A 24,690-nucleotide genomic window follows, 5' to 3' on the forward strand; every position below is an offset into this window, starting at 1 on the left:
GGAAGGGACATATTAGTGTTGCCCACCTCAGACACACAAGTGGTGGCAGGGAAAACACTTTGCAATCTCGCAGCTTATGTGTGTATACAGAAGAGTTATCAGGACTGAAAATCAAGTCCAGAGGAAACTCCAGCTGGGCTAGGGCAGGGCAATGAGAAATTATGAGGGGAAGGAAATTGCTCTCAGCGGCCAGTGCTATCATGGACACAGCTTAAGTCCAGGCTGAAACTAGGAGCCAGAATAATAGGACAGAAAGATAGGACACCAGAGATACGCTCACAGATTAGACCAATGCATGCTGGACCAGGAATTCTTACATTCCTTTTTCCCAGGGGTCTGTCTCCACAGTGAACTAGGCCTAAGTCCATGGGCAAGAAAATTAAGTGGAGACACCTCGAGAAAATTAGAGGCCTATGAAGGAGGGCACCGTCAGAATCCAAGGCTCAATTTGGGGAGCCTAAAACACAAGGTTTCCTAGTCACTGACCAAGAGAGGTCTTCTCCCTCAGTAACCACGAGCCCCAAACACAGCCCAAAACGGGGGAGGCAAGTTTCCATACCTCTGGTCGTGACCCAAGAGACCAGATCAGGAAAACTGAAGCCTGGGCTCTTTCTCACAGTCTGGGGAAATCAGGCGTTGGGTGTCCATGCCTACATCTTACCTCCTCCCCAGAGGGTGGCTTCTGAGCCACCCTAAGAAGAACTAAGTTCTCTGGGCTCTGGGGGAGCTTTAAGATGCTGGGGGTGGGTGACAGGGAAAGGAAAATTGCTCTAAACTCTAAAGCACTGCTCTCCAATAACATTTTCCATGATGATGGAAACGTTCTAAATCTGTGCCGTCCAATGCAGTATCCGCTAGCTCCATGTGACTACTGAGCACTTAGAAGATCATGACACTGAGGAACAGAATTTTTTTCTTTTTTGGCCAAGCCATGAAGCTTGCAGGGTCTGAGTTCCCCGACCAGGGATTGAACCGCGGCCACAGCAGTGAAAGCGCCAAGTCCCAACAACTGGACCACCAGGGAACAGAATTGGACGCCAGGGAAATTCTGTTTACTGAGGAAGAGAATTTTTAACTTTTTAACTTAATTTTTAACAGAATTACTTTTCCTTAATTTTAACTAATTTATATTCTAATAGGCATATTTGGCTAGTGGCTACTGTAATTGACAATGCAGCTCTAGGGCCTTGGGGATAGCGGATTTAGCTAGACAGCGATGGAGGGAAAGCAGGGATAGTTTAGGTCCTCATCAGGCCCTGTGGGATGGGGCTGGGGTGGATGTCCTCACACAACCACAGAACACTTCTCTTGTCTCTTTATCCCTCATGCATGTCTGTCCCCTCTTTCTCTAAGTTTCTCATCACACACTGATATCCCCACTCCTTGATGGTCTCCGGTGAGTTGTTGGATGTCTCTCAGTGAAGGCGCCTGGGAGACAGAGCTTCGCACTTGTCCCTAGCCGCTCTGAACGGTCTCTGGCGGGCGTCAAAGACCCCATGCCCTAGCCGGGTGCCTGACCCAGGACAGTAGGGCTTCCAGCTGGTCTTGGGAGGCGTAGACATCTGGCGATAGTTCTGGCAGGCTGGAGGAACTGTATCCATGGGGTGGCACACCCAGTCTTGGCCGCCTGCTCGCCGGGAGGATGATTGCAGCTCAATCAGCACAGTTACCTCTGAGAAGGTTTGCAGGTCATTGTAGGTCACCTGAGCCTTGGGAGAGCAGGAGTTCTGACTGGGTGGGACAGAAGTCCCTGGTGTGTGCTGCCCTGCATCCTCCTTTCGAGGACCTGCCTCAGATCTAAATAACTTTCGGGTCTGATGTGGGCCCAAAGCTTGGACAGAGTCAGTTCCTAGAGGGTTCTTGTGGAGGCCTGGATTTGGGGTAAGGCATGAGTTGTTATGGAGGCCTGATCTCTTGGATGAGCCAGAGTCTTGAGTAAGGGCTGGACCCTTATGGGGGCCAGGATCTCGATTAATTCCTGAGTACTTGTGGAAGTTAGGGTCGTGGGTATGTTCTGAGCTCCTGTAAATTCCAGCATCTTGGGTAAGGCCACATCTCCTTTTGACTTCAGTGGCTTGGGTTAGGCCTGGATTCTTATGGAGGTCAGAATCTTGTGTAAGGCCTTGGCTCCTGCAGACTCCAGAATCTTGGGTAAGACCTGGATTCTTGTAGTCTCCTGAGTCTCGGGTAAGGCTTGAGCCCTTATGGAGGCGAGGGGTTTGCACAAGGCCTGGGCTCTTATGGAGGCCAGATTCCTGGCAAAGGCCTGAGCTCTTGTTGACTCCAGAGTCTTGGGCAAGGTATGGACTCTTCTGTGGCCCAGAATCTTGGGTAAAGTCTGGACTCCTAGAGACTCCTGGATCTTGGGCACTACCTGTACTCTTGTAACATCCAGAATCTTGAGAAGGGTGTGGGCTATTATGGAGGTCAGTTCTTTGGGAGAGCTCTTGACTTTTATAGAGTACAGTCTCTTGGTTTCGTTCTAGATTCCTATAGACTCCACAATCATGCATAAAGCCTGAGCTCCTCTGAATGTCAGAAGTTTGGAGAAACGGTGTGTTCTTGTGGAGACCAGAGGGTTGGGGGAGATATGGGCTTTTAAAGAAACGTCCATCTCGAGTAGAACCTAAGCTCTTCTGGGAGCCAGAACCTTGGGTAATGACTGGATTCTTCTGAAGGTCAGAGTCTTGGGAAAGGTTTGGATTCTTGCAGAGATAAGGGTCTTGGGTAAGGCCTGGAAGCTTGTGGAGTCCTGGATCTTGAGCAAGGCTTGGGTTCTTGGGGAGGCCTGGCTCTCGGGTAAGGCCTGGGTTCTTGTGGAGACCTGGGTCTCGGGTAAGGCCTGGGTTCTTGTGGAGGCCTGGATTTGGGGTAAGGCCTGGGTTTCTGGAAACTCTACAGTCTTTTGAAGGGCCTGGGGTCCTTTGGAGGACAGAGCCTTGGTTGAGGCCTAGATTCTCACGAAGTTCAGGGGCTTGGGGCTGGTTTGGGGTTTGGGAAGTAGTGGATAACTGGGAGGGATGGGGCCCTGGGAAGAGAGGACAGACGGAGGAGACTTGGAGGTTGGGGGAAAGGTGGGGGGTTGTATTAAGGTGGAGGGCTTCTGGTGGTTGCTGTGTTGATGAAGGACAAAGGATCTGGGAGAGGGCTTCCCTGGTGGCGCAGTGGTTGAGAATCTGCCTGCCAATGCAGGAGACGCGGGTTCGAGCCCTGGTCTGAGAAGATCTGCAAAAAAAAAAAAAAAAAAAAATCACTAAAAAAATTCCCACAAATCTTGTTTCTGGCACTTTAGAAAAACTGCGGAAAAAAGTACATAATAAAGAATACATATATATCTACACACAAATTATATATATTATATATATATATATATATATATATATATATATATATATATATACACACACACACACACACACACACAGCGGAACCATAAGAGAGACTGAGGAAGGCCTTGGAGGCAGGGGGCAGATGCGTTAACAGTCCCCCTATATCCTTAACCTGCACTCCTCTGAGGCAAAAAGGCACAGAGATGGAAGGGGTTGAGGATGGACCAGGGAATTTGAATTTCAGAACAGGTCAAAATTCTAAAACCATGGACATTTTGGGAGAACTGAGACTGTAGACATTTATTTTTTTGAAAATATGATTTAGGAAAATAGTTTCCAGAATTTGGTGGTTCTGGGCAACAAAGGAGATTGTGGTGAAATGGCGATTAAAATACATGTATCTGAGTTGGGGAACTTGAATACTGTGAATTTCACATGTTGGAAATTTGGGATTTTGCAACTTTGTCTTTTGAAAATTATCAAGTCTTGTCAGTTTGTGCCCTCTTTCCCCATGTTCCCTGGGAAGAAGGGTGACGGTGGAGTGGAAAGGCCACTGGTTCTGTGCCACAGCACGCAAGATTTAGAATTCTACAGACTCTAGCTCTATACGTAGTGAGGACCCAGATTTAGAGAAACTGACCAATATTTATCTCCGCATTTGTGTGTGTGTCCAACTCTCTAGGCCAATAAACCAACAAGACAAACGAACTGTGCTCCACAGTGGGATGCCAGGTGCAATTATTGGCGTGGCTGGTGGGTCTGGCTGGACAGGGACATGCTAACCTTGTCCCACAGGGATCCCTACAAGTTGTAGCCCTATTCTCCCTCTTAGGACAACAACTTCCAGCAGTTGAGTAGGTGTGAGAGCCTGTTGACCCTAGGTACTTCATTGTAATTGCTGCAGCCACTAGGCTCAAGCTGACTTTGCTCTGACCTCCAGGCAGAAACATTAACACAGCCTGCTGGGCACAAGATCTTCATCTCCCAGATGAAGCCTTTTCTCCAAACTGAAAGGAAACTGAGGCACAAAATGTGTGATGGCCATAAGAGACACCAACACCCTTTCTTGTTCCACTCCTGGCCTCCCACGGGCTTCAACTCCCTGTCCCTCCTCCCCTCCCCTGTATTTTGTCTAGTGTTATGCAGGGATGGGCAAGTAAAATGAGTGGTCAGGTGGGTGGGGCCTTTGAGGAATTCTGGTACAAATACCTTGACCAGAGTGGGCAGCCACTAATCAGCTCTAGCAGGTTGCTGCCAACAGGGGAATCAGACCTGGTGCTACTGTAGTTCTTAAAAAGTTTCAGGAGAAGCCAGAAATCCAAATTTCTCTGTGAAATATCCACATTTTAAAAGTACCAAACCAATTCAAATTTTAAATTCTGCTGGCCAACAACATGGGCCAAACAAAACACACCGGATTGTAACCTCTGATGTATACTGCATAATGCTTTTGTTCTCATCTTCTCATATGATCCTCAGACTAGGGAGCAGATACTATTATTAGCTTCATTTTACAGATGGGGAAACTGAGGCACAGAGCAGTTTAGTAGCTTGTCCAAAGTTTGAGCACCAAAGCTGGAACTTGAGGTTTTTACAGTGTGCTTTTTTATCCTCATTACAAATGCATCCTTTCAAAAATAACTTTTTTTATCCTAAAGATAATACATACTACAAAATACAATAAACTACAGAAAGGTAAAAACAAAGAAAAAACGACCACTAGTCCCAACATGCAAATATAAGCGATATTAGTGTATTTCCTTACAGAAAAAAATTTCCCTATTCATTCAACCAGAGGTAGCGGCTATATAGGTTAGAATCTGTGCTAGGTGCTGGGGATATTACAGTGAACAGACATAGTTCCTGCCCTCAGAAGGCTTACAAGCTAGCGATTGTTCTTTGTTCCATTCATTGCCAACCTAGGTGTGAATATCCAATGGAGCTTCTTCAAGAAGCCAAAGAGTAAATAAGCGGATAGTGCATTTCAGGTGGGCCCAAGGCCCCCATCTGCCCAGTCCCACTTGGGCTTCCTCCCTAGAAACGAAATGATGAGAGGATTGGACTCCTAGTGAAGGAGTTAAGATGCAGAAAGGTACAGGGCTTGAGAGTACTACCAAACTAACTCTCAATTCAACTGGTCAAGGACCTCGGTCTCGGCCCTCTCGTCCTCAAGGAAAGGGGTCGGGAGGGGGCAAGTGGTACGTGGCGTCCAGAAAGATGACGAGGGTACCGACGCTCGTGAAGATGATGAAGGTCCACAGGAAGAGGCGGTCCACCACCATGGCCACAAACTGCCAGTCCTCCTTCAGCTGAGGGTAGGAAGAGGAAACTGTTCCTGAGCTCCAGACCCCCAGGGAAGGCGGCCCCAAGGCCCTGTGCCGCACCCAGGTCCTCCTACCACGGCTTTGAGACAAGGGCGGGCCCGCAGAATAGCAGAGAGCGAAACTGCGGGCGACGGATGTGAGTAAAGAACAAGTCGGAAACCAGGGGGCGGGACCAAGTGAGGCAAACTTCCAATCAGAAATAAAATCGAGTGCTGGGGGCGGAGCCTAAATTTGCGGGTGGAGCCAAGGCCACCCAGGCCTTGCCTTGGCCCACCCTCTTCGGACTCACCGCGTCGTGGTCCTCCTGTTCCTGCAGCTGTTGAGCGATGTAGCTGATTGAGGAAACGACCTCCCGTAGCTCGGGAGGCAGGCCCACAGCCCGGTTTGGACCATCGATAAATCGCCGCAGGTCCGGGGCAGACAGTTCAGGCTGGAACCTGAATGAGGCGAGTCTGTTTGGCCACGACCGGGGCGCAAAGACGGCCTGCGCGGGTGCTCTAGGCCCCGCCCCAACTCCCTCCTCCAACGCCCGTCCAGGTTTCAAAACGTGAGAGAGCCCTTCAGGTTCCCTCTGACAGCGGCGCCCTCTCTAGCCTTCCGCAATTCCTCCTATTCCCGTACGCTTTAGTCCCCACCTCCCCGCAAAGTGGGCAACAGAAGGGATACTGCAACTCCCATGATGCTCAACCACGACATCCTCCGGGAGCTTAGGACGCCTGCCTGCGCACAGTCTTCTGGGAACTGTAGTTCTCCCTCTCCCTTCTACGTGGGCGATGGGGAGTAGATACTACCTGTTGGGTTTGGGGAAGAGAAAATCATTTGGTGGCTTGCGGATGAAATATTCATCTGTTCCCCGACCCCAGCCACTTCCTGGAGAATCCCTGAGAGGTATAGGAGGTGGCTCCGGTATCTGGTCTCTCTCAGGCTTGGGTCTCTTCAGACCCAGATACAGAGGGAGTTTGTGGATAAAGATCTGCAGAGTAGAAGAAGAGGCGTGTTGGAGGGGGCTCTTATGCTTTCAGACCAGAAGGGAAGCCGCCAACCACCCCCACGGCACGTGCCCATTCTTGCGCATGCGTGCATGCATCCCACAGATGAAATGCAACTACACAGCCCAAGAGTTCTTAAGTGGGTTAGGAGGCATCCTGACTGGAAAGAAAAGTTCTGAGGGCTTCCACCCTGATAGTACCTAACCCTGAGAATGCTTCCTTGGGACCCACGATGGGCAGTATTGATGAAGAGAGTCTGGGATCTACGCAATGTTAATGATGGGAGGATAAAATTAATTGGGCAACATTTCAACACCCAAAGACCTTGGCACTTTGACACTCTACCAGGAGTTGTAGTTCTCCCTCAGGTCTGTGAAAGGGAAGGTTGAAGTTGGTGGGAGGGAGGAGCGATACCGGGACAAAAAGCCAAATACTAGGATTGAGAGTTAACACAGGTTGGAGAGGAGATCTTCTTACCTGACGGACCCAAAGGGGCATTTGGTGGGTGTAGGGTGAGCGATGGTGCAGGTTGAGGACTACGACGCTAAGGATGACTGAGAAGGTGACGAGGACCATGGTAAACATGAGGTATTTGATAATGATGGGGACAGACAGGGAGGTCTCAGGCACTTTGTCTGCCAGCAGCAGCAGGAACACAGTAAGGGTCAGCAGGGCAAAGATCGAGAGCCCCATCTTCTCTCCTTGGGGGACAGAGGGGAAGGCGGGAGGATTAGGCTTTGCCAGAAAGCAATCTCCCTGGCATAATCAGTGACCGTGTTTCCAGCTCACTCAAGGACAGGCTTTTGGAAGGGCCAACTGCATGCAAATAACTCCTACATTTATACCTCCAACCTGGACTGATTCCCCTAAATTCCACACTTGTATCCACCTGCCTACTTAACCTCTCCATTTGGGTGTCCAATAGACATCTCGAAATTCACATGTCCAAAACTTAATTCCCTCACCACCGACTCCCCACATAGTGTTCCCCAGTTCATAAACGACAACTCGATCTTTCCTGTGGCTCAGGCCAAATCCCTTTGAGTCATTCTCAGCTCTCCTCTCTCGCATCCCATATCCAATCCATACCAAACCCTATTGGCTCTACCTTCAAAAGATATCCTGAAACTGATGACTTATCACATCTACCACTACCATCCTGGTACAAGCCACCATTACCTCAGATCTGAGTTATTATAAAGGCCTCCTCTTTGCTTCATCCTTTGCCCCCCTGCTGACTGTTCTCAACAGAGCAGCCAGATTGATCGCGTTAAAATGTAAATCAGATCATATCACTCCAGTGGCTTCCCATCGCCTTTAGCATAAGAGTCCTTACTGAAGTCTACAAGGCCTTCCCATTAGCTCTCTGACTACATCTCCTACTGTTTTCTCTCTTGCTTACTTCATTCAGTTACATTGGCTATTTCTTGGATATGCAAGGCACACGCCACCTCAGAGCCTTTGCATTCACTGTTAACTCCTCCTGGTAATTTCTTCCCCCAGATATCTACCAGGGTCATTCTCTCACTTCCTTCAAGTCTTTGTTCAAATATTGATCAAACATTCCCTTTTTAGTGAGGCATTCACTGACCATCCTATTTTTAAATTGCAACCCCTGTGATAAATCATAGCGGAAAAGAATATGAAAAAGAATATATATATCTATAACTGAGTCACTTTGCTGTACAGCAGAAATGAAACACAACATTGTAAATCAACTATATTTCAATAAAATTGTCTAAATAAATAAATAAATTGCAACCCCTACCCCCATTCTCATCCTCCCCAAACCCTTTTCCTACTTCATTTTCCTTCTTAGGAATTGACCTCTCCTAATATACTATCTAGGACTTCCCTGGTGGCACAGTGGTTAGGAATCGCCTGCCAATGCAGGGGACACGGGTTCGAGTCCTGGTCCGGGAGGATCCCACATACCGCGGAGAAACTAAGCCCGTGCGCCACAACTACTGAGCCTGCGCTCTAGAGCCCGCGAGCCACAACTACTGAGCCCGTGTGCCACAACTACTGAAGCCCGTGCGCCTAGATCCCGTGTTCCACAACAAGAGGAGCCACCGCAGTGGGAAGCCCGTGCACTGCAACGAAGAGTAGCCCCTGTTCACCACAACTAGAGAAAGCCCCCGCGCAGCAACGAAGACCCAATGCAGCCTAAATTAATTAATTAATTAAAAAAATAATAATATACTATCCAATGGGTTTATTTATTATGTTTACTGACTGTCTCCCCCACTAGAATATAAACTCCATGAGACCAGGGATTTTTGTCTGTTTTATTCACTGATATATTCCCAGTGCCTTGCATGTTACAGATGTTCAACAAATATTGTTGCATGAATGAATGGACCAACCCCTGTAGCAGGAGCTATATAGCAAATCGAAGGATCTAAAAATGAAACCAAGTATATAAGAATATGCCAGGTGGCTGGTTATTACTGTGGCATACAACAGGCACTGCAAACTTCACGGAAGGTATTGAAATAAATAACTTTTATGGTCTGTTCTACTTTAGTCCTGTAATGTTGGGTTCCAAGATTTGCCTTGCTCCAGGAAGAAGAAGTTACATGTGGAAGTGTGTTCTAGAGCTGCATCACTCTCCTTCGCTAGACTGAGAGAGGGCTTGATTACAGAGAGAAGGAAAGCGTGTTTTTTGTTTGTTTTGTTTTGTTTTTCAGGCCACAGCAGTGAAAGCCCGGAATCCTAACCACTAGGCCACCAGGGAACTCCCAGGAAAGCATGTTTTGAATACGAGAGTTTAGGATATCAGTCTCTGAATCAGACTAGTACTAACCAGGGTTGGAATAGCAACGCTGCCTCTCTCTGTGTAATGTCAGGTGAATGACTTAAACTCACTTACCCTCTGTGAAATGGGAAGACAATTCAGTACTTACCTCACAGAGTTGTGAAGATTAGAACTGAGTTAATATATGTAACACATTATTTGTATTATCTTATAGCAAGTGCTCAAAATTAGAAAAGACTATACCTACACTTAACACAAAGCTTACAGAGTACCAGGCATAGTTCTATTAACTCAGTTAATCCTCAAAATAGTCCTATGTGGGAGGGACAACGACTGTCCTATTTCCAGATTAGGACACTAAGAGATTAAGGAATTTGCCCAAGGTTACTCTGTTAGCATATTGTGCTGTCTCCCAGAGAAATGTTGGCTGTTATTTCCAAGGGAGATAGGAGGTTAAGGGACTAGTAGGCATTTGACAAGTGGGGGAGGGAGGATGCCAGGAATGGGGAAAGGGAAAGGAAGCGTTAGCTAAGCCTGGGAGTTTGTTGGTCAGAGGAGTGGCAGTTCCAAGGATGAGACCCTAGGATTCTGAAGGGAAGAGTTCAGAAGTTACTGGGTGCGGAGAAGTGAGCAGCAGAGGGGAGGTAGAGCTTGAGGTTGGAGGGGAAATCTGGATGCAGAGGCAAAGGCTCTTCCTGAAAGGAAAACCTGGGTGAGATTGCTGAAGCACAGTTCATGAAGGCTTGAGTTGGCAGGAAAACCTTCCCTGTATTATGGGGGAAGAGGAAGAAGCTGAGCTATTGGTAAGAAGGAGTGCTGGGCCCCTTCCCCCCTTACCTGCATCTGGTGGCAGGTAGAAGACGAAGATGGCCAGAAGAGTGATGAGGATGCATGGGGCAATGACGTTGACCAGGTAAAAGAGAGGCTTCCGGCGAATGATGAGGTAGAAGGTGACTTCCTCACGCCGTCTTTCCCCCTCTCCCCTAGGATCCACTGGAGGCTGGATTAGCCGAGAAGGCTTGTGAATAATCTCCCATTGACCATTCTCTTGGGGGGCGGAGGGGGGAGAAGAGAAGGTGACACAGATGTGGAACCTGTTTTTGTTGGTGCCAGATAAGGCTTTGTTTTCTTTTTTTTTTTTTTTTTTTGCCTCACCGCGCCACTGCGCTGCTTGTGGGATCTTAGTTCCCCAATGAGGGACTGAACCCGGGCCCTCAGCAGTGAAAGTGTGGAGTCCTAACCACTGGACCGCCAGGGAATTCCCAGATATGGCTTTCTCTGCCACATCCTAGAGCAGGGGGGACTGATGTAATAAGGGGCTAGCTATGGTCCCTGGGCTGGACAGCCCATCTCTAATAAATGAGCAAGTCTCAATTTCCATAACCACAAAATATAGACAGTTATACCTATCTTGCTGAACCCACAGGGACTCACTGATGGAGTATATTTATCAGCCTGTTAGAAACTGGAAATCATAAAGCCCATGGACATGGGAGCCATGCCCACTCACCAATGAAGGTGCCTTCATGAATGTGCACTTCCTGCCGCTCCTGCCCATCGGGACCCAAGCCAGTCTGCAGGCTGACTTCTGAGCTGTCATAGCTATAGGAACTGAACACCATGGTGCAGTTCTGCCAGTCAAAGGGGAAGTAGGTGACCTGGATGGAGTGGAGAGTCACTAGAGCTGCCAGAGAGCTGGTCAGGGCTGGGGGAGTTGGGGAGGTCACAGGGCAGACAGGGGTCAGAGGATATGGGGCACTAGGGAGATGGGGACCACCAGGGGAAGATCACAGAGAAGTGGAGTCACAGAGGAATAAGAAGGTTATGTGGGGAGGTCATGGACAATGGAGGGGGGGGGTCACTGAGGAAGACTGGAAGTCAATGAAAGTGGACAGAGAAGATGAAACTCAACGGAAAATCAGAAGGGTAAGGGAGACGTGAGGGTCATGGGGATAATGGAGGAGGGATGTCTGAGTGAGGGTTTCTAGGAGCGCCTTGAGCTTCCCAGGTGGGGCCCGGACACCTGGATGCTGCAGCTGCTGCGATAGATGCCCGGGGGCTGCCAGCGCACGGAGCCGTCGGAGGACACCACGACGCTGATGTCCAGAGCAACATCAAAATTTCCGTCATTGCTGCAGGGAAAGAATCTTCTCATCTGGGATCAGGCCCCTCCCTCCGGAGGCCGCGCCCCTCCAGAGGCCCTGCCCCACCTCCCAGACTTTGGGAACATCCTCACTTGTTTAGGAGCACCACGTCTGGTAGCCACACGGATTCGGCAGTGATGCGGAGTGAATCGATGCCCTCGTGCTCCTCAGGGTCCCAGCTCAGCCTGTAGTCAGTCCACTCCTAGGGAAGCAGAGGCTGAGGGGCCGTCTGGGGCTGGAGGCTGGAAGGAGTCTTGGGATGTGCGAAGGAAGCCCGGGCAGGGAGTGCAAGGGAAGAGAGCCGCGCAGGCATGGTCTGTGGTTCTGGAGGCCGGGGCTCTGTTTAAGACTCCACCTGCACTCTTTGGGACCCTATCAACTAATTTCCCCTTCCCTCTCATCGGGCCCCAGTTTCTTCTTTCTGTAAAAACGAGGGGGTTGCACGCTAGCCTCTAAAACAGTGGTTTTCAAACTGCAGTTAACGACCCTTTTCATAGGTCCGGAATCAAATGAGTGGCCCCAAACCAATGTTAAAAAAAAAAAAAATTTAGAATGAAAAACACATGGAATGCAGCTCCCATAGTAAAGATAGTTATTGTTTCCTGAAGCTTCTGTTTCAGTTATAAATGTGTTTTCTGAGGTCGTGATGCAAAAAAAAGAAAAAAAAAATCTTACTGTGCGGGACGGGACATTCGAGAAAATTGTAAAGGCAGCGGGACGCCCGCCCTTTCCCACCCTGCGGGGGTGTCCGTACCAGGTCTAAGTAGACCTTTGTGCTCATCTCCTCATCCTTCTCGTTCTAGAAGGGAAAAGTTTAAAGGGTAGATATGATGTCAGTGTAGAGAAATGAGGGGCTCGGTGGGTAAACTCTCCCTGGAAACTCCCCTCTTTTTCTGAGTCGCACCCTCTTGGGTTCAAGCCCCACCTCCTATAAGCTGCGTTGGTTTAAGCCCCGCCTCTATCTCGTAAACTTCCTGCTGGCCGTACAGCCCGCCAGTTCATTTACCAGTCCCAGTCCCGGCCCCGGCCGGAGTGAATCTCTGCCCGCTGTTGTTTATTGACCCTGTCCGGCACCAAGGTCCGCCCCAGCCTGTGACCCCGCCTCCAGGTCCGCTCTCCGGCCTGTCCATCGGCCCCAGCTCCACTGTGAGATCCGCCCACAGGCCCGTTCATCATCCTGCCCGGCTCAATCCTGGCCCGTCCAGCAGCCACGCCCACAGGTCGTCCATTGGTCCGATTTCGACCCAATCTCTACCAACCGCCCGTCAGTCTCCCAGCCTGGCCTCGCCCCGGACCCCGCCCCCAGTGGTCCCTGGGTCCCGCCCTGCCTAAAGCCACGCCCCCAGCCGGCTGGTGGGCCAGACCTTAACTCCCCGCGTGCGCCCTCACCAGGCTGATTAATTGCGCTAGGCTGAGACCAACGCTGACCCCGACGCGGTCTCCCACCTCCCGCGCCGGCCTCACCGAGCTATCATAGCCCGAGAAAAGTTTCTCACGGAGTCGGCCCTCCGCTTCCGAGCCGCGGGCGCCTGGAGGAGGAGAGAACTGAGTGAAGCTCTGGTTCCTGGCCACGACCTCTGGCCCTGTCACTGCCCCTTTGAGGCCCAGACTTACCCGGGGCGAACGGCGCCCCCAACGCCCCCAGCAGCAGCAGCAGCAGCAGCAGCGCCCCTGGTGTCATAGCCCGCCCGCGTCGCTCAGTGAGTCCGCTTGGATGAGCCGCCAGGACAGCCAGCGCAGGGGAAGTGACGAGGCGCCCAGGAATGTGCACCTGTTATTGGGGGGCAGCCCACCCGCCCCGCCCCGCCCCTGCGACTTGATCCCTCCCCGAGCAACTGCCAAAGCCTGCTACCCACAGATGGCAGACAACACTTCAATTGTATAAATCGTCTTTAATTGAGAAAGCATGGAGTGGAGACCGGTCCCCTGGGAGCAGAGCCTTTTTGGGTACCTAACATCCAGCTGAGGTAAAGCAAGTTCTATTCAGTTAGAAGCTGGAGGGGTGTATGAGGTCTAGAGACCAAGAGGCCCTCACCCTCTTTGGCCTGACCTGTAGGGGAGAAGGGTGGGACTTATTGCTGAATTGGGGTCTCCTCATTTGGGGGGGGTCAAAGCTATGTCCCATTTGTCTTTTTTATTCTAGACCCATTACCCTAAAGACCTCAGCTTTAAAGGGGACCTGGAAGGAATTCCTGCTGAGGTAGCTAAGTGTTCATGTCCCCCCAACCCAGGCACAGGTCCAGTCATGCCATAGTTCTGGCCCCTTCCCCATCCTAGCTGCTCTTCCATGAGCCAGGGATTCCTTCCAAAATTCCTCTGCCCTTCCTCAGCCTCTGTTCCCTGGCAGGACCCCAGCTGAGTTGCAGGAGCTAGAAACTGCATGTAAAAAAGAAGGTTAGCATTCTATAGAAAGAATAAGATTTTTGGAAAATTGTCTAGGGAAAACAAGAAGTGGTTCTTGATCCAGCCAGAACTTAGTTCTTTGTGAATCATAGCTGGGTCCTTTCCAGAGCTCCTGCTTAACAGGTATCACTAGAGAAGGTGGGAGCGTGGGTCTAGAACTCTTACTCTAGAGCAATAACATGGCTATATAGGCTCTAGTTCCATCCTAGAGGGAAGGGCTGAGAGTCGTGGTCTATGTCCTAGAGCTGAGATTCAGAAGGAAGTATGGCTCCGTACGTGTCTAGAACATCACGCTCTAGAATTGGGTGTCTCTGGGGTAAGAAAGTTAAACCTGTGGTGATCTGAGACTGGCTCAATTCAGGCCAAGACCAACAGCTGGACAGGGCCCAAATCCAGCCTCTCTCCACTTGGAAACCAGGGGTCCATCTGGGTGAAGGACAGAAGCCTGATGGATCCAGAACAGAGCCTGGCAGCATGCCTGTGTTCCAGCACAGACCCTGAGTGCAGAAATGGCCCTGGCTGGGGTGCCTGGTGTTCCAGAATCTGTCTGGAACAAGGCAAAAGGTGGAGTAGGGAAAGAAGGAAACTAATCCTGAGCTCCAGTGGACCTATAAATCTATGGCTTGGTGGCCATGAAAAGGGCAAAGGGCTCCAGGAACTGCCTGAGCCCGGGGTGCGGAAGATTTATGCCCTGGTTTTGTCAGTTTTGGAACTCCCCGCGCCATCTCGGGAAAAGGCTTTGGAGGGTGTGAGTGTGGAAGGAAAGAAGTGATCAGCCAGGACCATTTTCAGACATCCCCCCTCTCTGACCCCTTTCCCGGGCCCAAGGATCTGAGGGTCTCAGCAGCCCCGGAAGTCACGGCCGGCCCCTAGGCTCCCTCTGGGTAGAGCACCTGGTGGGACCTGGCTGCTCAGGGCATGAGCGTGGCAGCAGGGGTGAGAGCAGGGCCAGAAGCAGGGCTGGGAGACAGGCTGTGGTGGTGGCGAGGGTAGGGAGCCTCCAGTCCGGGGACTGCATGGCAGGGGGCAGGGGGCCTGGAAGGGGAGGTCTCAGGGACACTGTGGAGAGAAGGCTCCCGGTACCCAGCCACTGTGAAGGGGAGAGAGAGGAGCAGGAAGGAGAGTTAGGCACCAAGAGAGCTCTGAAAGGGCTCCCTTCCCCTACAATCCTCCTCTGGGAACCCACAGGAGGAGAGCTTCCCAAACCTCCAAAGGCCAGAGCCTTCCTGGCTTGACCTGTCATAGCATGTGTCCTCTTAAAACACTTATAGCCCCTTAGCTGTGTGTCACTAAATGTCCCTGTCAAGGTCAATACCGTCCCATGTGGTCCACCTCTTCCCTGGGGGTCCATACTCACCCTCCAGGAGCTTGGGCACAAAGTGGGCGGCTGCCTTGGTCTTCTTGACTCGATTTCCCTTCATGACTCGGCCCTCCTTGTCCAGGCCCAGGTACCAGGACCGGCCAGAACGACGCTGGCGATAGAGAGCAGAGGCGTACAGGACATAGTAATTCTCAGAGACGCACTCCTTAAAGCGACACTCAGCTGTGAAATGTGGCTGAGGAGACAAAGACCCAGAAAGGCACACACAGACAGAAAGACAAAAAGACGCATCACTGAACAGAAGGGAGCCCTGGGAAGAACAAGGCAGGATATAATCCATACGTTTGAGACTGGGAGAGCCAACTTCTGAGCCCACGCAGGAACTGGGAGAAAGGGAGGATGAGGAAGAGTCTGGTGGCCCCCGAGGGCCAGGAACTAGACTTCTGGGGGCCTGGAATAAGAAGATAACTTCTCTCTGCTCTACTCCCAACCTCTCACCATCCAGGGGACCTGGAGAGAATTTCTGCTTGGAGGAGTTCCTGAATCCTTCCCCAGTATCCTGAATGACTCTGGGGAAGTGAGTAATAATGAGGTCTAGAGGAGGTTGGAGAAGACACAGGGGTTCTAAAAGGTTGAAAGAGTTGGACATTCAAAGAGCCTGGGGGTGTTTAGGAGGCTATTGGAGGAGAAGGGATTGGAGGGACCCTAGAGGAGGTGCTTGGGAGCGGGCAGTGAGGACAGGGTGTCGGCAAGAGCTGGAGGGAGAGGAGGCCCTGAGCTGCAAAATATCTGTAGTTGGGAAGGCTGTAGCTAGGGGAGTCCCCTGACTCCAGGCCACTCTGCCCCCTTGTCTCACCGAGCTGTAGAGCAGCCCCTCAGCGTTCATGGCCATGTAGTGACCCAGCTTGGCACTCTGGATGGTGACTACACGGAGCCCCACAGGGATCAGGTTGAAGTGGGCTGGGGGTGGAGAGAAGAGGTATCAGTACCCCAAGCCTCCAATCCCCATCTGAGCCCCCCCTCAATTCTGGTCCCAGTTCTACTTCTTCCTTTGCGGGGTCAAAGAGCCAGACTGAAAACAACAGAACCTGAAGCCACAATAGGATTGTCATCTCCTATGCCTGCTCTCCCCCTTCCCACCCAGCAGCTGGCTTCCCCTCTCACTGAAAGAGCTGGTGTCCTCTGGGGTGCCCTGGATACTCCCGTCGGGATTCGCCTGGAGGTAGAAACCCTGGCAGCAGAACAGTTTGGTGACGATGCCTTTGAGCTGAGGCTCTGGAGAAAGAGACATTCATCTTGGAACATGACATCTCTGTTCCCAGAAACATTGCTACACTTGGCGGGATCAGAGGAGAGAAAGAAAGGAGGATGGAGGGAAGGAAGAGGGTCCCAGGGCCCCAGCTCCCTGACCCTCTAAGCAAGGTCTCTCCCACCTCTCTTTGACTCCAGAGGAAGCTGGGGTGTGGGTCCCTTCTGCTTCCTCTAACCAGCTTTCAGTTTAATTGATTGAAATTTATTTAAAGGCTTAATTCCTACTCTACAGCTCAACCAGAATGGGGGGAGGGGAGAAGAAGGTAGAGGAAGGGGAGAGATACATGGAAAGGCAGAGGACAAAGGGAGACAGGCAGAGCTGCTGAAGCGGCAGTGTGTTTGCGAATGTGGGGGGCAGTAAGGTGACCCCAGGGTAGGGGCGCCCCCTCAGGAGTGGGGGTGGGACTGGGCCTGACGCTGACTCAGCACCTGCTGCTGCGGCTGCCGCTCGCTTCTCGCGGGCCTCGCCTTGGCCCAGCGCCGGCCTGTCTGACACTGACCCATCTGTCTGTCTGTCTGTCTGTCAGTCTGCTGGCTCGCGGGGGCCCAGCCCTCCCTGAGGCTCAGCCTCTCCCCTTCAGCCAGGTAACCCGCCTGGGATGGGGGATATTCGGTAGCAAACCAAGGAAATGGGGGAGGGGGCCAGGGAGCTGGTGAGGCAGGCTGACTCACGTGGGGGCTGGGTCCCACTCAAAGGGTGGGCTGCGGACCGTACCACTGCGGAGGGCCGGCGGCGGGGGGAGGAGGACGCCAGCGGGGGGCGGGGGGGTCTCCCCCTAGGGGAGCTGGGAGCGGGCGGGAGCGAGGCCAGAGGGACTTCCCGCCTGTCGCACCTGGACGGGGACCACACGCTAACCCTCACAACTCTCCTCCCCCGGCGCTTGCGGCCGAGTTCCCGGTACCCCCTCGTAGATGGTACGACCCCCAGTCTCCGTGCGGGTATCCAGCCGTGTAGTGTGTCTGAGTTGCTCGCGGCAGAGGGTCCCCTGAGCCCGTGGGACCCGATTTCGGAGTCGCGTAGGCGGTCATGGGGGAGTGCCCAGCTCCCTTCTTGAAGTGCAGGTCACGGGAGGAGGGCGCACAGAGGGGCGGACTGGCGAGGTAGCTGCAAGGACACCCCGGGGAGAGCTGGGGAGATTGGTACCGAGCCAGGCAAGCTCGGCGAGGAGGAACGGAGCCAAGGCTCGGAGGAGCGGGAGAAGCGGGGCGGGGGCGGGGCTGCCGGAGCCGCAGAAACCCTCGGGGTGACCCAGGCGTCCGGAACCCCCAGGCCCCTCCGCTCGGCATTGAAAGAATCGCGAGAGACCGCACGTAGGCAGAGGACGGTGGGGGTGGGGACTCGTGTGTTGGGAGGGGGGGCGAGCGGGAGCTGCCAGGCTTCGGGGCACCAGGCTTAGCCCCTCAAGCCTTCCCCTTGCCCTCGAAAGCAAGGAGACTCGGGGTTATGGGCGAGAGAGAAGGGAAACTGAGGCATCGTCTGGCCGAGAGTTTATGGTCCAGGTGCACCCCCTTTCACTTTCAGGGAGCCGCCGTCAGTCGGGCCCCGCTCTTCCGAGTCCCTGGCCTCAACCTCCCAGGCAGAGAGACCCCCGGCCCGGAGACCCCGCCCCAGCCACTCACCCGGGCAGCGGTCCGGCCGCGCGGGCCGCCCCCCGCACAGTCGCACCTTGGACAGCAGGATGAGGTGCTGCTTCTGGCAAAGGGACTTGGTGCCGCGGGGACACACGCGCCGCTGCGCTGACACGGGCCGGCTGCCCCCGGGCTCGCGGACCTCCCGCTTCTGCCGGATCAGGCTGCTGGCCGGTGCCGCCATGGCGCCCCGGGAGGAGACACCCCAAAACCGGCAGGCTCCCGGAGCGCGCTGGGACCCCCCAGAGAAGCCCGCTAGCTCACCAGGACATGGTCTTGCCTCTCCGGTCCGACTCGCCGCCTCACCCACGGGACCTGAGGATAAGCCCTAGACGACCCCCACCCCAGGCACCAGCTCCCACCCTTGGGCCTCGTGCTAGCTTCGCCAGACCCAGCAGCCTATGTACCTCTCAGTTGACCCCACCCTCGACCTTTGCCCCCCACAGAAAACTCCCCCTTCTCTGATCTCCAGTGTCCCTGTCCCCCACTAACACTATCCCAAAGCCAAGACCCTCAAATTTTCCAGGATGTGGTTCCAATATCCCCAGGCACCTTTCCACCCTATTTCCGGGCCCTGCACTCCTGCCAAAGCCACTCTTGTAATTTTAAGGGTGTGGGTCCTTAGCTTTGGGGATATTAGCTCACCCCACCCCTGCTGGGGTGCTGCCAGTGTCTAGGAAGAACCCAACCTTGGTGTCTTTTCCTTTGCCACCCTCTAAGTGAAGAATCCCCCACTTTTTTTCACTGAAATCCCCAAAAAACTATGCCTTGAAATATCCAGACTGTCGCCAATCAGCAAGAAGAGGTTCCCAGACCCTGTCTCTGGACGATACCGGTTTTTACCAAGTCACCCCCATTTCTAGTGGCACAGGGTTCCAGCTGCTGAGCCCCTTTCCTCACCTTGTTACCCTCCACTCCTTTTGAAGTCACCTCCAAATCCGCCCTTCCTAGTGGTTACACCAGGTGGTTGTCTGGAGGGCCCTCTGTCACCTCGGAATAAGGAGCATAGGTTTTTGGCTTTTTTGTTTTTTTCTGGCAGCCCCTAATTTCCTCGGGGACAGCTGGTGCTGTTTAGATCCCACGCCCTCCAATCCAACCAGCCCCCCGAGAGAGGAGTGCACCCACGTTGTCACGGGTCCCCAAATGTGAACAGACCCGCTATAAGTCAGAGCGCATCAGAGCTTTCTGCGACAGGGCTTCCTTGTCCTCCCCGGGACTGCCTATAGCACCCCCTCTTCCTTCCCCGACGCCCCTCAACCTGTCCTGTCTTGTCGATCCGGGGACGGCTGGCGCTGGCTCTGGTTCCAGGCTCCTCCCTCCCTGTACCCCGCAAGCGGAGCTTCCCCCCACGCCCGGCTAGGCGTCCCGGACCCCAGGAAGGAGTGAGGGTGTCTCCGCAGAGCGCCCTGGTCTGGCGAAGTGAGCACTGGGCCTGGCGGCTGGACCAAGCGGAGCGGCGGCAGCGGCGGCAGCGGTAGCGGCTGTGGGAAGCTGAGGCGGCGGCGGCGACAGCAGCTCTCCCCTCCTCCGAGAGCCGGCCCGGGGGCGGGGCAGGGGGCGGAGACTCCGGGAAAGAGATGGGGGGGGTGAAGCTGGGCGGGCGGAACCCTGGGGTTCCTTGGAGGCAGGGAGTGGGGACGGTCTTAGAGACAGGTGGAGCCGAGACAAGGCCGCATGTCTCGCATGTCTCGGGGTTCAGAGGAGGAGGGACAAGGAGGCGACTCCACTGAATGGAACTCTGGATGGGGGGAGAGGTTGGGCTTAGATAGATGGAATGGCAGATGCCCTGAGAATGGAGAAAGGGACCCTACTGCCCGGGATGGAGGACAGAACTGGATGAGGAAGGTGGGGGGAATAACTGAAGAGATAGCGGTGGTGGTGAGGTCTAGCCTGGGGTGAAATCCGGCCTCCTTAATATCTCTGCTTTTGTGTGAGACAAATTGGTCAGTCCCTGGTCTCCATACCTTTCTCCTTTACACGTTTTTTCAGCAGATATGTTACCCCCATCCCTATTGACTCCTAAGAGAAAAGACCATAAGAACTGGCGGGAGATGGATGCCAGAGGCTGCACGGGAGCAGGAGGGGTGCTGGCCACAGATTTGGAAAGTGGAGAGGCCAGAATGGAACGACCTGTGCCAGGGATGCGGCGGGAGGAGGGTGGGAGGAAGCGGAGGAACCGGCGAGGAGGCCTTCTAGAACGGGTTCTTCGGGCCCAAGGCGCTCAGCCTGTCTCCCAGGTGAGGGGAGAGCAGTCCCCTCCACATCCCGCTGGCCAACAGAAGCACATTCCAGGTTAGTAGGAACAGCGTCTTTAATGGGCCCCGCCTCCCACGCCGGCTAAGCCGCCCCCCTTGCGTGCAGCCTTGGCCTCTTCCACAGCGGCTCGCAGGGCGCGGGCAGGGTCCCTGCGAAGCAGGGCCAACGCCCCGAGCAGCGAAGCGGCGCCGTCCCCCGCACCGAGCTTTTGGCCACTCAGAAAATAGTGGGGCAGCGTCCCGGCCTCGAGCACCCGGCCCAGCTCATCCAGCAGCCCGAGGCAGCAGGCGCCCGCATTCTCGGGTCGCGCCAGATAGAGCGCGGGCAGCCGCTCGCACGCCCAGTACAGCAACGTCCGCAGGAGATAGGGCGCCGCGACCCTAGTCCCGGCCACCAGCGGGCGCAGCAGCGCCTGGGCCGCCGCGTGCGCTTGCAGCAGGGGAACGGGTATGCGCGTCTTGAGCGCCAGCTCTTGGCGGGCGAAGCAGAGCTGCCATCCGGAGGCGCCCGGCCGCTCTGTGCCGCCGCCGCCGGGCACCAGGTAGAAGGAAGACGACTCCGAGGCCAGCGGGCCGGCCCACGAGTGGCTCCGAGCCTCCTGGGGCCAGCCGGCCACGGACACCACGGGGATCAAGTCGAAAAGCAGGAGGCGGCGCGGGGGCCCAGGCGTAGCCAGGAGGATGGTGGTGACCCCCGCGTGGCGGGCTGCGTGGACCAAGCGCGGGGCACCCGGGACCGGAAACAGGGACTCAGCGACCGCAGCCAGCGAAGCAAAGAACCAGGCAGCCACCTGGGCGGGGCACAATGTGGGCCATGCCTCCCGAGCCTCCGACGGCTGTGGCACTGGGCTAACGTCGGCTGCTTTGGTGACGTCACCATTCGTTTTTTTCAGTGGTGAGGGAAAGTCAACATCGGTTACGTCTTGTTGAGGCAATTCTGGCACTGAAACATTACTAGGTGATTTTTCCAAAGACTCGTGTGCCTCAGGCTCAGTGACGTCACCGTGCAGCTGGTCCACGGAGATTTGCGGATCCTTGGGAGTTTGTTTGCTTTGGGCTGGGTGGATCGAATCACGTCCTCCTGGGACTGGGGGTCCTAGGCAATCCTGCCATGCCTCCCGGACCGAGGTTCCGCGTACTTGCTCTGGGAGGAAGAGCCATGCGTAACAGGATCCCACGTCTGGTTGCAGCTCCTGCCCAGTGCCATCTAGCGAAAGCACGGGCACCAGGAGGGTGAAGCTGGCGTCGTAGTGAGGTCCCCGAGCGTAGGGACCTAGAGGCGCAGGCCCCAGATCCAGGGAGCCCTCGCGAATCCCGCCACGAAGCAGCAAGAGCTCTGCCTGAGGAGGAAAGCGAAGGTCCCGGCGGTGAACGAGACCTAAGGAAAGAGAAGGGATCGTAAAGGCGTGATCCAGAGCCGGGGCGGGGTGAGGCGGAGCTGAGAGCTGCAAGTTCCCGAAGGCTGGGAGGGTTACTTACCAAGCAAAGAGAAAACAAAGTCCTTGGCCTGGAGGAGATCTGGTCCTGGCTTGGGACCTTCACTCCAGCTCTCCTGCACACCCAGCTCCTGGATCAGCTGGGTTAGTTCTTGCAGCTGCGCCCCAGAGCAGAAGTCGATGTCCGTGAGCGGCCGGGCTGGGGCTGGGGGCGGTGGGCCCCACCAGGGAGCACTCCCCCAGACCGCGGAAGCCATATGGCTCTGTCGTTTTGGGGCTAGGAAATACACAGACGGGAGGAAGCCCAGACGGGCCGTTCCTTTTGCTGCGGAAAACTGGCCCCCGTTCTTTTCTCTTCCAGAGGCCAAGAGGGTTCCCAAGGCACAGTCCGCCAATGGGTCTGCAGACGAAGGGCCCTAAATTTAGTCTTGAAAGGGAACAAATAAACACCTCCTCCGTCCTTGCCCTTTTCTCATATGCTGGTCCCCGCCCCCATGGAACGGTTCACCTGACTCAGCAGGTAGAAAGTAGCTGTTTGGCCCCTCCTAAGGAATGCAGTAGCCTCCTTCGCTGCCCCTTGTCTACGTCCCCTTACCTCTTTTTCAGAAGAGGCTAGTGGTTTACGGCTTCCCTCTTAGGGGTAGCTACAAAGGCTGGGAAGAGAATGGATAGGAAGATTCAACAGGTAACTTCTTCCTGCTGCCTGCAAGGCCACGCCCCTAAATTATAACCACGCCCCTTTCTGGAGGCTGTCGGGGTGGTTCCGGACCAGCCCGGCCTCCAGTCAGAGTTCAGTCCATCCTTTCGCTCTGCAGAGATCTCGCGGCTATCCTGGGAGTTGTAGTTTGTCTTCAAAACTACCAGGGCGTTGGGGCCACGCCGCCACATCCTTTCCGGTTCCGTTCAAGTAGTGCCTGATGGAAGTTGTAGTTTCTATGCAGATAAACTATTCTGTGTCTTTACAAGGCCAGGTCAACCGCACAAACACTCCTTGGGGTTAAAACAGAGGCCTAATAGGATGGATCTGAATAGCAAACAATAATAATGAGGGACATACACTAGGGCATGCGGAGAAATAGGGGACTCCACATCTCACTTGGGAGTAGAGGAGCCCTGGTCATTTAAATCTAGAAGGGTTCTTGCATGCAATTATAACTTCATTTTAGAGGTGAGACTGCAAGCCTAGAAAGGTTGCACATGACTTGTCCAAGGTCAGAGCTGAGCCAGAGAGGTGTTGGAAATGGGCTCTCCCGCTGGGACGTATCTCCTTGGAATCGGTGGTGGTGATGTTAGACAAGAACACACCGATAGTGTGCCTGTAGTGACCCAGGGATGGACATCTGACTCAGGGAAGGGACATATTAGTGTTGCCCACCTCAGACACACAAGTGGTGGCAGGGAAAACACTTTGCAATCTCGCAGCTTATGTGTGTATACAGAAGAGTTATCAGGACTGAAAATCAAGTCCAGAGGAAACTCCAGCTGGGCTAGGGCAGGGCAATGAGAAATTATGAGGGGAAGGAAATTGCTCTCAGCGGCCAGTGCTATCATGGACACAGCTTAAGTCCAGGCTGAAACTAGGAGCCAGAATAATAGGACAGAAAGATAGGACACCAGAGACACGCTCACAGATTAGACCAATGCATGCTGGACCAGGAATTCTTACATTCCTTTTTCCCAGGGGTCTGTCTCCACAGTGAACTAGGCCTAAGTCCATGGGCAAGAAAATTAAGTGGAGACACCTCGAGAAAATTAGAGGCCTATGAAGGAGGGCACCGTCAGAATCCAAGGCTCAATTTGGGGAGCCTAAAACACAAGGTTTCCTAGTCACTGACCAAGAGAGGTCTTCTCCCTCAGTAACCACGAGCCCCAAACACAGCCCAGAACGGGGGAGGCAAGTTTGCATACCTCTGGTCGTGACCCAAGAGACCAGATCAGGAAAACTGAAGCCTGGGCTCTTTCTCACAGTCTGGGGAAATCAGGCGTTGGGTGTCCATGCCTACATCTTACCTCCTCCCCAGAGGGTGGCTTCTGAGCCACCCCAGAAAGAACTAAGTTCTCTGGGCTCTGGGGGAGCTTTAAGATGCTGGGGGTGGGTGACAGGGAAAGGAAAATTGCTCTAAACTCTAAAGCACTGCTCTCCAATAGCATTTTCCATGATGATGGAAACGTTCTAAATCTGTGCCGTCCAATACAGTATCCGCTAGCTCCATGTGACTACTGAGCACTTAGAAGATCATGACACTGAGGAACAGAATTTTTTTCTTTTTTGGCCAAGCCATGAAGCTTGCAGGGTCTGAGTTCCCCGACCAGGGATTGAACCCCGGCCACAGCAGTGAAAGCGCCAAGTCCCAACAACTGGACCACCAGGGAACAGAATTGGACGCCAGGGAAATTCTGTTCCCTGAGGAAGAGAATTTTTAACTTTTTAACTTAATTTTTAACAGAATTACTTTTCCTTAATTTTAACTAATTTATATTCTAATAGGCATATTTGGCTAGTGGCTACTGTAATTGACAATGCAGCTCTAGGGCCTTGGGGATAACGGATTTAGCTAGACAGCGATGGAGGGAAAGCAGGGATAGTTTAGGTCCTCATCAGGCCCTGTGGGATGGGGCTGGGGTGGATGTCCTCACACAACCACAGAACACTTCTCTTGTCTCTTTATTCCTCATGCATATCTGTCCCCTGATATCCCCACTCCTTGATGGTCTCCGGTGAGGTGCTGGATGTCTCTCGGTGAAGGCGCCTGGGAGACAGAGCTTCGCATTTGTCCCTGCCCGCTCTGAA

General features: G+C 53.6%; 3 protein-coding genes and 1 long non-coding RNA gene across 11 annotated transcripts; 1 reads left to right on the forward strand and 3 right to left on the reverse strand.

Moving 5' to 3' along the window:
- Positions 1-1,030: 1,030 nt before the first annotated feature.
- On the reverse strand, positions 1,031-13,291 carry LOC132355339 (acetylcholine receptor subunit beta). Of its 5 annotated transcripts, none has more exons than XM_059907627.1 (11): positions 13,159-13,290; positions 12,934-13,073; positions 12,299-12,343; positions 11,637-11,746; positions 11,424-11,532; positions 10,911-11,058; positions 10,238-10,447; positions 7,120-7,343; positions 6,445-6,626; positions 5,943-6,090; positions 3,064-3,225 (listed from the first exon to the last, which is right to left on the reverse strand). In XM_059907627.1, exons 1-11 carry the CDS (start codon positions 13,223-13,225, stop codon positions 3,088-3,090), a joined length of 1,521 nt encoding a protein of 506 aa, XP_059763610.1. In that variant the 5' UTR covers positions 13,226-13,290; the 3' UTR covers positions 3,064-3,087. The 5 variants fall into 5 exon arrangements, with proteins under 5 accessions (XP_059763608.1, XP_059763610.1, XP_059763611.1 ...); XM_059907628.1 differs by lacking the exons at positions 3,064-3,225; positions 6,445-6,626 and adding exons at positions 5,061-5,638; positions 6,374-6,444 and having other exon boundaries at positions 13,159-13,291; XM_059907626.1 differs by lacking the exon at positions 3,064-3,225 and adding an exon at positions 5,061-5,638 and having other exon boundaries at positions 13,159-13,289.
- Positions 12,862-16,784, forward strand: LOC132355358 (uncharacterized). The gene is made up of 2 exons (XR_009499592.1): positions 12,862-13,511; positions 15,390-16,784. It is a non-coding gene; the product is annotated as an uncharacterized LOC132355358 (long non-coding RNA).
- LOC132355350 (fibroblast growth factor 11) lies at positions 13,422-19,515 on the reverse strand. 4 transcript variants are annotated; one of them, XM_059907648.1, is made up of 6 exons: positions 19,109-19,515; positions 18,200-18,440; positions 16,433-16,543; positions 16,125-16,228; positions 15,305-15,503; positions 13,422-15,037 (listed from the first exon to the last, which is right to left on the reverse strand). In XM_059907648.1, the coding sequence occupies exons 2-6, from the start codon at positions 18,390-18,392 to the stop codon at positions 14,859-14,861; spliced, it is 786 nt and encodes a 261-aa protein (XP_059763631.1). In that variant the 5' UTR covers positions 18,393-18,440; positions 19,109-19,515; the 3' UTR covers positions 13,422-14,858. The 4 variants fall into 4 exon arrangements, with proteins under 4 accessions (XP_059763631.1, XP_059763632.1, XP_059763630.1 ...); XM_059907649.1 differs by lacking the exon at positions 19,109-19,515 and having other exon boundaries at positions 15,305-15,419; positions 18,200-18,459; XM_059907647.1 differs by lacking the exon at positions 19,109-19,515 and having other exon boundaries at positions 18,200-18,459.
- Positions 19,516-20,501: 986 nt separating this feature from the next.
- Positions 20,502-22,869, reverse strand: LOC132355344 (transmembrane protein 102). The gene is made up of 3 exons (XM_059907635.1): positions 22,495-22,869; positions 21,943-22,299; positions 20,502-21,841 (listed from the first exon to the last, which is right to left on the reverse strand). Exons 2-3 carry the CDS (start codon positions 22,154-22,156, stop codon positions 20,520-20,522), a joined length of 1,536 nt encoding a protein of 511 aa, XP_059763618.1. The 5' UTR covers positions 22,157-22,299; positions 22,495-22,869; the 3' UTR covers positions 20,502-20,519.
- Positions 22,870-24,690: the final 1,821 nt, after the last annotated feature.

The sequence above is a fragment of the Balaenoptera ricei genome, chromosome 20, assembly GCF_028023285.1.
Source record: "Balaenoptera ricei isolate mBalRic1 chromosome 20, mBalRic1.hap2, whole genome shotgun sequence".
In the NCBI taxonomy this organism is placed as follows: Eukaryota; Metazoa; Chordata; class Mammalia; order Artiodactyla; family Balaenopteridae; genus Balaenoptera; species Balaenoptera ricei.

Coding starts and splice junctions, on each gene's coding strand:
- LOC132355350 (XM_059907646.1), bottom strand. CDS start 15,917: ATGTCCAACTCTTTCAACCTTTTAGAACCCCTGTGTCTTCTCCAACCT. Junction 15,038..15,304: donor TGTGCCCAAGCTCCTGGAGG/GTGAGTATGGAC, acceptor TCCCCTTCACAG/TGGCTGGGTACCGGGAGCCT.
- LOC132355339 (XM_059907625.1), bottom strand. CDS start 10,293: ATGCATCCTCATCACTCTTCTGGCCATCTTCGTCTTCTACCTGCCACC. Junction 3,226..10,237: donor CTACCTGCCACCAGATGCAG/GTAAGGGGGGAA, acceptor TTTTTTTTGCAG/ATCTTCTCAGACCAGGGCTC.
- LOC132355344 (XM_059907635.1), bottom strand. CDS start 22,156: ATGGCTTCCGCGGTCTGGGGGAGTGCTCCCTGGTGGGGCCCACCGCCC. Junction 21,842..21,942: donor CTTTGTTTTCTCTTTGCTTG/GTAAGTAACCCT, acceptor CTCTTTCCTTAG/GTCTCGTTCACCGCCGGGAC.